General features: G+C 45.3%; 1 protein-coding gene across 1 annotated transcript in view; it reads left to right on the top strand.

The window, feature by feature from the left end:
- The window catches only part of LOC125448148 (substance-P receptor-like), a 47056-nt gene extending 33288 nt beyond the window's left edge, over positions 1–13768 (top strand). The window contains exons 4-5 of the mRNA XM_048523215.2: positions 3644–3840; positions 7639–13768. Of these exons, the coding sequence (XP_048379172.1) occupies positions 3644–3840; positions 7639–7933 (492 nt within the window). The 3' untranslated portion in view covers positions 7934–13768. The remainder of the gene's footprint in view (positions 1–3643; positions 3841–7638) is intronic.
- The last annotated feature ends 220 nt before the right edge of the window (positions 13769–13988 follow it).

Below are 13988 nucleotides of genomic sequence, written 5' to 3'. Positions count from 1 at the left end.
CTTCCCCTACTGCATCCCTAAACCAGTCCAGTTCGTCCCCTCCCCCCACTGCACCACACAACCAGCCCAGCTCTTCCCCCCGCACCCACTGCATCCCAAAACCAGTCCAACCTGTCTCTGCCTCCCTAACCGGTTCTTCCTCTCACCCATCCCTTCCTCCCACCCCAAGCCGCACCACCAGCTACCTACTAACCTCATCCCACCTCCTTGACCTGTCCGTCTTCCCTGGACTGACCTATCCCCTCCCTACCTCCCCACCTATACTCTCTCCACCTATCTTCTTTACTCTCCATCTTCGGTCCGCCTCCCCCTCTCTCCCTATTTATTCCAGTTCCCTCTCCCCATCCCCCTCTCTGATGAAGGGTCTAGGCCCGAAACGTCAGCTTTTGTGCTCCTGAGATGCTGCTTGGCCTGCTGTGTTCATCCAGCCTCACATTTTATTATCTTGGAATTCTCCAGCATCTGCAGTTCCCATTATCTCTGCATTCCCTCAATTCACTGCTGTCCATGTGCATGTCCAGCAGTCGCTTAAATGTCACTAATGACTCTGCTTCCACGACTACCACTGGCGAAGTATTCCATGCGCTCACAACTCTCTGGGTAAAGAAACTCCCTCTGATGTCTCCTCTATACCTTACTCCTAACACTTTAAAACTATGACCGCTCGTGGCAGTCAATCCTGCCCTGGGGAAAAGTCTCTGGCTATTGACTCTATCCATGCCTCTCATTGCCTTGTACACCTCGATCAGGTCACTTCTCTTCCTCCTTCTCTCCAGAGAAAAAAGTCCGAGCTCAGTCAACCTCTCCTCGTAAGACAAGCCTCCAGTCCAGGCAGCATCCTGGTAAACCTCCTTCTAAAGCCTCCACATCCTTTCTCTAATAGGACAACCAGAACTGGACACAATATTCCAAGTGTGGTCTCACCAGGGTTTTGTAGAGCTGCAGGATAACTTCATGGATCTTAAACTTGATCCCCCTGTCAATGAAAGCCAAAACACCATATGCTTTCTTAACAACCTTATCCACTTGGGTGGCAACTTTGAGAGAGCTGTGCACTTGAACAGCAAGATCCCGCCGTTCCTCCAGTTTGCTCAATTCTGGCATTCCGCTAGAAGTGTGAGAAATGTTGGTTAATATTCGTCTGGATATGGATGCTGATGGGATGATAAGTGAGAGCAGGGGCACCCTATTGCTGTTGTGGGAGGGTTGCATGAAGATGGCCAGGACCCAGCTGAGGGGCTCAGTCAAATACAGTGCTGGGGAATCCTTGGTTGAGAAAGAAGATGGATATTTTGGAGACTTCCTCGTCGAAGTTGGCACCATCAAAACAGATGTGACAGAGACAGAGCAACTGAGAGAATGGAACAAAGTTGTTACAGGAAGTAGGGGTATGAGGATGGATAATCAAGGTAACTATGAGAGTCAGAGATAACATGGTGTAGAACTGGATGAACACAGCAGGCCGAGAAGTATCAGAGGAGCAAGAAGGCTGACATTTCAGGCCTAGACCCTTCTTCAGCATCAGCAGTTCCTGCTATCTCTGAAACTATTGGAGTCAGTTGGTTTGTAATGGTTATTAGTGGCCAGCCTATCCCCAGAAATGGAAATAGGTGTCAAGGAAGGGAAGGGTAGAGTTAGAGATGGACTCGGTGAAGGTAAGAGTTGAGTGGAAATTCAAAGTGAAATTGAAAAACTTTTCTAGCTCCGGATAAAAGTGGGAAGCAGCATGTGTGATATTATTGATATACTAGAGAAAGAGTTGTGCGTAGGACTGGAATGGGACTGGAACAAGGAATGTTCTATGAACCCAACAATGGGACAGGCAGATCTGGGGCCCAAAGCAGGTACATATGGCTGCCCCTCTGAGGTGAATCAAGTGAGTGGCGCTAGAAGAGAAGTTGCTCAGGGTGCGGACGAACTTGTCCAGTTAGATGATGGTGGTCGATGTAGAGGATTCAGGCTGCTTTTTTTACAAAGAAGTAGAGAGCCCTGAGATCATCCTGATGGGGGGAGGGTGGACATGGAAAAGGGTTGCATATCCCTGGTAAAGAGAAAGTGGCTGGAGCCTGCAAACTGGAAATTCTGAAACTGAGATAAAACATCAGAGGAATCATGGATGTAAGTGGGCAGGGACTAGACAAGGGGAACAAAGGTGAGTTGTAGTTGAAAGAGATGAGTTCTGTGGAGCAGGAGCTGGCAGAAACAATGGGTCTGCCTGGGCAATCCCGTTTGTGGGTTTTGTGAAAGAGGGAATAACTCTCTCTCAATATTGGCAAAATTAAAGAACTGATAATTGGCTTCAGAGAGACAGGATGGGAACACACCCTCATGTACATCAATGGCGTGGAGATTAAGAAGGTTAAGACCATCAAGTTCCAAGGAGTAACAATAACTAGCAACCCTACATCAGACTTCCCTTGTAAATATGACTGCCAAGAAGACACAAGAACAGCTTTTCTTCCTCAGGCCGGTCAGGAAATTTGCCATGTCCATAAGGACCCTCACCAACTTTTACAGATGCACCATAGAAAGTATACTGTCCTGGTACATAACAACCAGTTACGGCAACTGCTCTGCCCAGGACCAAAAGAAACTAGAGAAAGCTGTGAGCACAACTCGGACCATCACAAAAGCCAGCCACCCATCCATGGACTCCACTTACACAGCTTGCTACTACAGAAAGGCTGCCAACATCATCAAAGATCTATTCCACCCCAGTAATGATCTCCTACAACTCTTCCGTCAGGCAGAAGACACAGAAGCTTGAACACACGCACCAACAGGTTCAAGAACAGCTTCTTCCTCGCAACTCTTAGACTGATGAATGCTGATTTTGTTAACCCTGATCTTGCCCCGTGTGCATCCTATGTGGTGTAACCTGTGTGTCCTACGCTGTCCAAGTATTTTTCACACGATCATCTGTATGTTGTTGATTACTATTATCTACTTGTAGTCTTCGCAAACAAGGCATTGCCTTTCGCCTAAGTGCCCATGACTATAAATCAATCAATCAAGCAGAAGCAAGCTATGCAGAGATAATGGGAACTGCAGATGCTGGAGAATCCAAGATCACAAAGTGTGGAGCTGGATGAACACAGCAGGCCAAGCAGCATCGCAGGAGCACAAAAGCTGATGTTTCAGGCCTAGACCCTTCATCAGAGAGGAGGATGGGGAGAGGGTTCTGAAATAAATAGGGAGAGAGGGGGAGGCGGTTGGGAGACTATGAGCCCGGAGACATTGGGGAGGAGGGGAGTCTGATCACTCAACCAAATATTACAAAGGCATAATATTCTGTCGTGCTGTCATGATCCAGTGGTAGATAGAAGGATGCATCTGAGGGCTGGTGCTCAGCCTCTGCAATGTAGAGGTCAGTCCACCAGACAACAACAACACCAGCCATGTCAGCAGGCTTAATAACAAAGCCATGGTTGGACCTGAGAGCTGTTGATCTCACCTACATTTTTATTTCCTTTCACCTGTGAAAATGTTTACCTCCACCATTCCTGTCTTGCAGAGGAAAACCCCAGAGACTGTCCGCATGCAATTGCTGAAGGAAGCAGCAAAGTTTGGCTACACTGTGGGATGGAAGTCTATTGTGGAGAATTGCATATTCTAAGGGCTACTTTTTATTGCTGGCTTACAGGTAGTGAAAATGATGATAGTCGTGGTGACCACGTTCGCTGTGTGCTGGCTTCCCTACCACATCTACTTCCTACTCTATCTCTTCCATCCAGAAATTTACCAGAAGAGGTACATCCAGCAAGTGTACCTGGCCATCATCTGGCTGGCGATGAGCTCTACAATGTATAACCCGATCATCTACTGCTGCCTCAATGAGCGGTAAGTGCTAACAGCAGATAGGAAATCCCTTCCCCATGCAAAACAATGTCATGATCAGCACATTTAAACATCTTCATGGTCTGTGACAGGTAAATTTGGTGATCAGCTGGTGAACATGAGTAATGTTTATTTCCACCACCTACTTCCAACTGTGCCTTGGCTCAGTTGCTGGTGTAAATATGATTTGTGTCTCTAGCTCCGCACATGACTATTTGAATGCACACCTTTCCAACATGCCCTTGGTCAACTTGTTGCTTGTAGAAATCTCTGCTGCCTGGTTCTAACCGTATCGGGTCCTGCTTAGTCCTTTCTTGCCTGCCCTACATTGGCTCCTGGTAAGTCAGGAAATTGATTTTAAAATTCTCATCCTTGCTTTCAAATCCTTCTATAACCTTAGCTTTCCCTGCCTTTGAAATCTCTTCAAGTCCTTGGAAATATTTGTGCTTCATAGATTAATAATTGCTCCAACCAGTAGCTACAACTTGCATATGCCTATTTTCCCTATTTAAATTTCTCCATGTCTCCTTCCTTCTTTGAGATGCTATTTTCAAACCTTTTGGCCAAATATAATACCTCCTGATGTGACTTATGACAATTTTGTTGGATAATACTGAGTGCCCTGGGTTATTTTTGCTATTCTAAAGCTGTCAGATGCATGCAAAACGTTGATTATGCACCACAGCATCTCACAAATTAACTTCAGTTGATTTGCACCCAATTACAAATTGATGGGCGTGCGAAGTTTCCCAGGAGCATGCCAAACTAACAGGGGGATCCATGACCACTCCCATTCTGCTTCTGAATTTCACAATTGCTGTCTGGGTGTTCCTCAGGCTTCTCCAACAGAGCACGATTATCCAGGGACAGAGATGCTTTCTCTGGATAACCGGCAAATTTCAGCTTGGGATCATTTCGTTTACCTTAGGTGGCAACACCATTACAGGCCCAATATCCCCACCTCAAAAAAAACCAAAAGAACTGCAGATGCTGTAAATCAGGAACGAAATCAAAGTTGCTGAAAAAGCTCAGCAGGTCTGGCAGCACCTGTGGAGGAGAAAACAAAGTTAACATTTCAGGTCCGGTGACCCTTCCTCAGAACTCCCACATTTTTTACCTCCACCTCAATGTCCAACCTCCTTTAGAACACTGCTTGTGATGGCGGGGATGCGTGGGAAAGCCTGATAGAATTGATTTTGTTTTTAAATGTCATCATGGTGCTTGCATTTGCATTCCCCTGGAGCTGCCACCTTCTCTCATAGTTGAATGACTTTCATTCATAACCTGATATCGTCTAATCCAGGGAAACAGTGTATGGAGATAATGGGAACTGCAGATGCTGGAGAATCCAAGATAACAAAGTGTGAAGCTGGATGAACACAACAGGCCAAGCAGCATATTAGGAGCACAAAAGCTGATGTTTCGGGCCTGAACGCTTCATCAGAGAGGGGGATGGGGAGAGGGTTCTGAAATAAATAGGGAGAGAGGGGGAGGCGGAACGAAGATTGAGAGAAAAGAAGATAGGTGGAGAGGAGGGTAGAGGTGGGGAGGTAGGGAGGGGATTGGTAGTCCAGGGAGGACGGACAGGTCAAGGAGGCGGGATGAGGTTAGTAGGAAGGAAATGGGGGTGCGGCTTGAGGTGGGAGGAGGGGATAGGTGAGAGGAAGAACAGGTTAGGGAGGCAGGGACAGGCTGGGCTGGTTTTGGGATGCAGTGGGGGGAGGGGACGAACTGGGCTGCTTTTGGGATGCAGTGGGGGAGGGGAGATTTTGAAGCTGGTGAAATCCACATTGATACCATTGGGCTGCAGGCTTCCCAAGCGGAATATGAGTTGCTGTTCCTGCAACCTTCGGGTGGCATCATTGTGGCACTGCAGGAGGCCCATGATGGGCATGCCATCTGAGGAATGGGAGGGGGAGTTAAAATGGCTCGCGACTAGGAGGTGCAGTTGTTTATTGCGAACCGAGTGGAAGTGTTCTGCAAAGCGGTCCCCAAGCTTCCACTTGGTTTCCCCAATGTAGAGAAAGCCACACCCGGGTACAATGGATACAGTATACCACATTGGCAGTGTGCAGGTGAACATCTGCTTAATATGGAAAGTCATCTTGGGGCCTGGGATGGGGGTGAGGGAGGAGGTGTGGGGGCAAGTGTAGCACTTCCTGCAGTTGCAGGGAAAAGTGCCAGGTGTGGTGGGGTTGGAGGGGAGTGTGGAGCGAACAAGGGAGTCACGGAGAGAGTGGTCTCTCCGGAAAGCAGACAAGGGTGGGGATGGAAAAATGTCTTGGGTGGTGGGGTTGGATTGTAGATGGCGGAAGTGTTGGAGGATGATGCGTTGTATCCGGAGGTTGTTGGGGTGGTGTGTGAGAACGAGGGGGATTCTCTTTGGGCGGTTGTGGCGGGGGCGGGGTGTGAGGGATGTGTTGTGGGAAATGCAGGAGATGCGGTCAAGGGCGTTCTTGGCAACTGCGGGGGGAAAGTTGCGGTCCTTGAAGAACTTGGACATCTGGGATGTGCGGGAGTGGAATGCCTCATCCTGGGAGCAGATATGGTGGAGGCGAAGTATTTGGGAATAGAGGATAGAGGTTTTGCAGGAGGGTGTGTGGGAGGAGGTGTATTCTAGGTAGCTGTGTGAGCCTCCGGATACAAAGCATCATCCTCTGACACTTCAGCCATCCACAATCCGACCCCACCACCCAAGACATTTTTTCCATCCCCACCCTTGTCTGCCTTCTGGAGAGGCCACTCTCTCCATGACTCCCTCGTCCGCTCCACACTCCCCTCCAACCCCACCACACCCGGCACCTTGCCCTGCAACCGCAGGAAATGCTACATTTGCCCCCACACCTCCTCCCTCATCCCCATCCCAGGCCCCAAGATGACTTTCCAAATTAAGCAGATGTTCACCTGAACACTGCCAATGTGGTATACTGTATCCACTGTACCCGGTGTGGCTTCCTCTACATTGGGGAAACCAAGTGGAGGCTTGGGGACCGCTTTGCAGAACACTTCCACTCGGTTCGCAATAAACAACTGCACCTCCTAGTCGCGAGCCATTTTAACTCCCCCTCCCATTCCTCAGATGGCATGCCCATCATGGGCCTCCTGCAGTGCCACAATGATGCCACCCGAAGGTTGCAGGAACAGCAACTCATATTCCGCTTGGGAAGCCTGCAGCCCAATGGTATCAATGTGGATTTCACCAGCTTCAAAATCTCCCCTCCCCCACTGCATCCCAAAAGCAGCCCAGTTCGTCCCCTCCCCCCACTGCATCGCGAAACCAGCCCAGCTTGTCCCTGCCTCCCTAACCTGTTCTTCCTCTCATCTATCCCTTCCTCCCACCTCAAGCCACACCTCCATTTCCTACCTACTAACCTCATCCCGCCTCCCTGGACTGACCTATCCCCTCCCTACCTCCCCACCTCTCCACCTGTCTTCTTTTCTCTCCATCTTTGGTCTGCCTCCTCCTCTCTCCCTTTTTATTTCAGAACCCTCTCCCCATCACCCTTTTCTGATGAAGGGTCTAGGCCCAAAACGTCAGCTTTTGTGCCCCTGAGATGCTGCTTGGCCTGCTGTGTTCATCCAGCTTCACACTTTGTTATCCTAAACAGCGTATGGAGTTCATTCTGGCTCTCTTCATCCTATTTGTTTTAAGATGAAGTTGACAGAGGTTTCGCTGCTGGACATTCCTTGAGGAAGGGTTGGTGGAACCTCTGGTGTGACCCCTCAGAGTTAACGAAATTCCAAGCCATTTTATTTATAGCGTTGCTACTGGTGAGATTCTGCTGCTGTTTTCCATTCCAGGTTCCGAGCTGGATTTCGTCGTGTTTTCCGTTGGTGTCCATTTGTGAAAAGCAAAGATTATGAGGGGCTGGAGATGAAATCAACCAAGTTTCTCCAAACCCAGGGCAGCACGTATAAGGTCAGCCGGATGGAGACCACCGTATCCACAGTCATCAACCAGAATGAGGATGATGTCGATGACAATGTCAAGGCAACAGAATTGTCGCTGGACTTGAACTCCAACGGCTCCTCACGTAGCATCTCAAAGGCTGGGTCTGAGTCCTCCACTCTCTCCTGCAAGCCAGATCCCTATTAAATGGTCAGTTAGATTCATGCAAACCTACAGCACCAAGTGAGCGTTTCGAAACAGATGACAATCAATGTTCAGATACTAGGTCGTCACCATCTCCTCGATGGATTACAAGATATCTCAGCCTGGTACTCCATCAAAGTTAGTAACTAGGGTCCCACATCAAACTGGAAGAAATAAATTGGGCTCCAGAGACTCATTGGGCTGAATGGCACACTTCTGTTCCCACGTCTTATAGTGATATCACTTCAATCCTACACCACACGTATTCTCTTCTCTACAAATCCATCATAAAAATAGTCATCCAATGCTGTTGAGAAGCTTGTTTACAAAGTGTTAGCTGTCCAGTTCCTAACACAGCCTGACTCATTCCAAAAGTGGTAAAATGGTAAAACTATCAATTGCCCATGACCACTCTCAAGCAATAGGCATGCGCCACTTCTCCCCGACCATCAAACTACAATATATCTGCTCCCTCAGCACCCATTACACAGCACAACACAAATCTGAGCTCTCTCCTTTCTAAACCGATCCTTTGACATTACAAAAACTGGTCCATTAGGTTGAGATTTACTGTAAGAAGACACAAAGAGCTTCTTCCAACAGCCATTTAAGTTAACTGCTGCAGGCAAATGGGACAACAAGATCAGAGAACGCCAGAATATGAAATTCTGGTACAAAGCAACCGTCAAATCTTTAGCTTTTTTGCTTTCCCTTGGTAACAAATGTTGAACTTCTGAAGATGATCCATCAGACAAATGCACCATCAGTTCAGTGGTCACATGGTACGTGGCTGAGGGGTCACTGGCAGAGGTACAGATGATGAGAGATATGAGGAATGTGAGACTCAGGGAAACTGAGACTCATGCATTGTGTAACATGGGATAATGTGGAGACCAGGGGAATATGAGACCCCAGGAAATGGGAATTAAATGGAATCTGAGATAAGGGGAATGTGAGATAAGTGGGATATATGTTAAGAGGGATGTGAGAAATGGGGGATTTTGAGCTTGGTAGGATGTGAAACATTTGAAACTATGTTGAATGTGACACAAGAAGACTGTAAAATATGGAGGATGAACACTTGATAAGTGAGATGAGAGACAAAGGGAAAATTAGGTAACAGGGATTGGAGTAAAGAGACGTGCACCATGGTAACATTCTTCCTGAGCTTTCTCAATGCTGTGAAGTGTCCAGATAATGGGGCACAAGCCCTTGTGTCAGTGTGGGCCTTTGCAATCTACACTACAGAGTAGCTCCATCATTTTTGTTTCCATTTCTTCACATTATGCCAGAATGGGTTATTCCTGAATCGATCGGATTGTGTTTGATCTATAGAGGAACAGGAACTCTGGAAGGATACGTTTGCCCATTGTGGAATGGTGCAGGATACTGTAGTAATGCCACGTTAATGCTCCTAAATCAGTTCACATGGTTGGAGTGCAGATCAGATTCCAATACAACATACCAAGGTTGATCCTGCTGCCCCTGACTGCGGATCTTGCAGATGTCCAAAAGTGGCCTAAAACAATGTCCCTACAGCCACAACATGACATCCCAACTCCTCCACTCAATACATTGCCCAGTAAAGACAATTATACCAAACACCTTCTTCACAATCCAATCTACTGGCGACTCAACTTTCAAGGAACGATGAACCTGCACTCCAGGGTTTCTTTGTTCAGCAACACTTCCCAGGGCCTTACCATTAAGTATTATAGGAGGGATGATGTGAAACGTGAAAGGGTTCCAAAAAGATTTACAAGGATGTTGCCAGGCTTGGAGGGTTCAAGCAAGAGTGAGAGGCTGGATACACTGGCTATTTTCCCTGCAGTGTCAGAGATTGAGGGGGGATATGATAGAGATTTATAAAATCTTGAGAAGCATGGATAGGGTAAATAGACAAAGTCCTTTCCCCAGTGCTTGGAGTCAAAAGCTAGAGGTCATTTGTTGAAAGCGAGAGTGGAAATAATTAGAAGGGATCTGAGAGGCAACGTTTTCATGGAGTGGAGCATGTATGGTATGAGCTGCCAGAGAAAATGGTGGAGGTTGATCTACTTGCAATATTCAAAAGGCTTCAGGTTGCTTATGTGAATAGGCAGTGTTCAGAGGTATGTGAACCAACTGATGACAAATGGATCTAGATTCATGTGGGATATCTGGTTGGCATGGACAAATTGGATTGTTTCTGTGTTGTATGTCTCTATGACTCTATGTCTTCCTCAGTTTCCTGTTGGTGTTCTGTTTGGGGTCTCTCCGGTGACACAGCTCACATCCTAAATCCTACTGTTCTCTCATAGTGACACCAGTGCTGAACAGACAAATGGACATATCTCAATAGCCTGATTCTCACAATCACTGTCACTCTCGAGACTCATACTACTATTTTTAATCATTCCCTAAGGGTACACCTCAAGAAGACAGTGATGAGTCTTTTTCTTGAACCAAATATAGAAGAGCTCTCATGGCTGTTTTAGGCATGGACATCCAAGTCTTTGACCCAGTGACAATGTGGGAAGTGATTCTCCCTTGTGGGCAAGATTATAGGGTGCAATAGCTGGTTCATGATAGTAAAGCGTGCTCACTTATCACTCTGTACAATGCTGTGGTCATGAAAATGTAGTAACTTGCAAATCAATGAAAACAATCAGAAATCTCTTGTGTCATGACAATTGAAGTTACAGAGCCATTGTTGAAGATAATGTCCTTCTGGATCCTCCTGATGGAATATAGGTGTTTCTCTGTCTCAAAAGAGTTTTCAACAAGATGTTTTCTGGAAAGTGTTTTCTAAACACTTTCATCTGTTCCTTGGATTTTGCAACTGGATATCTTTCAGTTTTTAATTTTACAATGTTTTGGGGAAAGAGGGCATGAGAGTCAGGCTTTGCAATTGCAAGGCCATTTTGATTAGTTGACAGATGGGCTGAATGGTCTCATTCCATCATTCTGAAGTCAGTAGGATTATTGGTTTAGATCTCCCACAGTTGGCAACTTAAAGCTCAAAGTGAAACTGGTAAGAAAACTAACTACACAAATTTGCTTCAGTTCAGTCAATTACAGAAGGTATTGAATGTTTTTCCCTTCACAGCTTCATAGTGGAGAAAATGACCATCTGAGATCAATGTTTGGCAGGCATGTCAATGCCACGAAAGTGTTGCTGTATTGCCCTCTTGTGGTGAAAAGCAAACCTGGCCCACTTGCACTTTCGCAATCTCATGCAGATTAACATTTTCTGGAAACGGGGCGTACTGTTGCTCCCCTGTGAATAGTTTACCCAAATTAATCAATTAAGAATCTATTATTTGGTGAGGGAAGGTCATCTACCTGGTTCCAAAGGCTTTTGAAATTTTAACATATTCAAACCATGTGATGGGAGGAACTTGATAGATGGAATAAAATTTGGAAAAATGTGTTATGTTTCAAGTTGAGAGGAAAACAAAAAAATCAAAAATATTTCATAATTAGTGAGAGTTTAGCATTTAAGTGACCTGAGTCTCCTTGTTCATGAGTCACTGAAAGCGATTTGCAATTGCAGAAAGCATTGGGGAAGGTGAATGGTATCTCCAAATGCATTGTCTGCTGATGGGAAACGGTTGAGGAGACTAAACATACATTCCATAGAGTTTGGTAAAATGAGAGGTAATCCCACTGAAATATTCTAAATGTTTGCAGGGATAGTAACAACCGCAGATGCTGGAGTCAGAGATAACATGGTGTGGAGCTGGAGGAACACGGCAGGCCAGGCAGCATCAGATGAGCAGGAAAGTTGACATTTGGGTCAGGAACCTTCTTCGTTTCTGAAGAAGGGTCCTGGCCTGAAATGTCAACTTTCCTGTGCCTCTGATACTGCCTGGCCTTCTGTGTTCTTTCTGCTCAACACTGTGTCATATCATGTTTTTCATGGACTGGTTTGGGGATTGTGTTGAGAGCCAGGGTCACCGTCTGAGAATATTTCAGGCTGAGATCAGGAGAAATTCCTACATTCAGAGTGTGCTGAACATTTAGACTTGTCTACCCAAGAGATCAATGTAGGCCTCAACATTGCCAGATCTAAAGGTATTAGAAGCATGAAAGGGTACAGGCATCATGTACAAAAATAACACTGATGCAGAAAATCAGCAAATGATGGAGTTGACTGATAGAGCAGGCTTGAGGGGCCGAATGGCCCCCTTTCTGCCTCCCTATTTCACATACTCTTATTTTCCTATTCATGTGCTCTCTGGGCTGTGATTGTTGTGTGCTCTGCATTCTGAGTAGGGGGATAGTGCTGTTTCTGACTTACGCTGCATGATCTTTCCAGTGGCGGGTTTCTTTTCTTGAAGGTGAATAGAAATTTGGTCACTTCCAACGTGATATTCAACAACTCCACTCCTTTACCAGCACTTACTTTTCCATTGAAATACTGCATCACTGTGCACTCAATATCAGAAATGAAGATTCATTGCCCATCTCAATGGGCAGTAAATACTGGCCTAGCCACATGCCTTGAATATTTTCCTTGAACCCAGGGATCAACATAAAGCAGCTGCTGTGGCCTACTTCATATACTTGATAAATTGGCGCAGCAAATTGAAGTGATTGGATGAGATTCAAACAGCATCCCTTTGTTTCAATCTAGGTTTGAGTCAGAGGGTCTGAATGTGGTATTGAAACCAAATCCTTCTTTTTGAACCATTTGTGCTGTGAATGTTCTGTCTCTTCAGCTCTGAGGTGGACCAAAATCACATTCCATAATCAACAAAGAAAGCAGCTGTTATATTTCCATAGGAATCATTGAAAACCGAAACAAAATAAAATGAAATATTCCTTAGGTGCCACTAAATATTTAACTGAGAGTCCAGGCACTTCGCTGTCTTTCCAAATTCAGGTCCTTGCTGAATGTACAAGCCTGTCCTGCAAAAATGGCACTGCAGTTCACTTTATCCATTTTGGGAAATTTATATTGCAGTCCATTTTAATACCAACCCATGCTGACCAGGAAGTGATTTAATCACAGGGAATCTCAATACTTCACTATAACTGAATAATGAATGTCTTGCTTCATGAGGAGACACAAACAAGAAATACAAATACACGGGGGCCTGACTATTTTAATGAATGTGAGATAGGGTTGAGTTACTCGACATTGCAAGTGTGAATTGAGTGCAATTCAATTATCGATAAGAATATATGTCTCCTTTCATAAATGTTGGTGTGAGGTTAACTTGAAGTTAGTTCTGATGAATGATTCATTGCTCTCCATTAAGGCAATAAAGCGACTAGCTGACCTTTGAAAGTAGTAGAAACACTTGAACTTAATTGACTAGAAGTTATGGTTGTGAATTATTGTCAATGACACAACAGGGGTAAAAAAATTCAAGAAAAAAGATTTACGGAAAACAATTGTGTATTCAACATGCCTCATTCATTCACTCTGATATGATTGGTTCAGAACAAAAAGGTCAAAGAACATACTTTACATTTGTAGACTTGTACTGATATTCTGAGATGACTGCCTCCAAATGCTGAATGCTGGGCTCCCAGGGTTGCTATGGAAATGAAATTCCAATCTACGTTCCAGCAACTGTCAGTCTTTTTGTTCTGTCACCTAGCAACAGCATAACCATTCATAAACAACAATCAGAAAGCCAAAGGAAGAAAATCAAGGAGAGTTTCTTAATGCTCAAGTGGAAAGGCTTTAATGTCTGAAATGTTAAATGGAATCTGCCATCTCCGAAACTCACTGTGGTGCAGATGGTATTTTTGCCATAAACAATCTATTGTGTGCTTTGTATATTTATGTCTGTGATAGAAGGCTGTTATCCTATTGTGATTAATCAATAACACAAGATTGAGATGAAATAAAACACAACATTCAATATGATCAAAAGTCCATTAATTTTTTTTGACAGACAATCGTCTGCCCGTCTGTTTATTGTCACGATGGGCTTTCAAGCCAAACCATTTTTAATACCTTTTGGATATTCTAGCAGATCTTTTTGCCAAAGTTATGAATCATATTAATTCACTCGCAGAATTATAACAATGTCTTTGACCATGAGATCACAAGAAATAGGAACAG

The sequence above is a fragment of the Stegostoma tigrinum genome, chromosome 40, assembly GCF_030684315.1.
Source record: "Stegostoma tigrinum isolate sSteTig4 chromosome 40, sSteTig4.hap1, whole genome shotgun sequence".
NCBI classification, from domain to species: Eukaryota; Metazoa; Chordata; class Chondrichthyes; order Orectolobiformes; family Stegostomatidae; genus Stegostoma; species Stegostoma tigrinum.
Note: the sequence above shows the minus strand (reverse complement) of the source record. Positions and strands in the feature narration are given on the sequence as shown.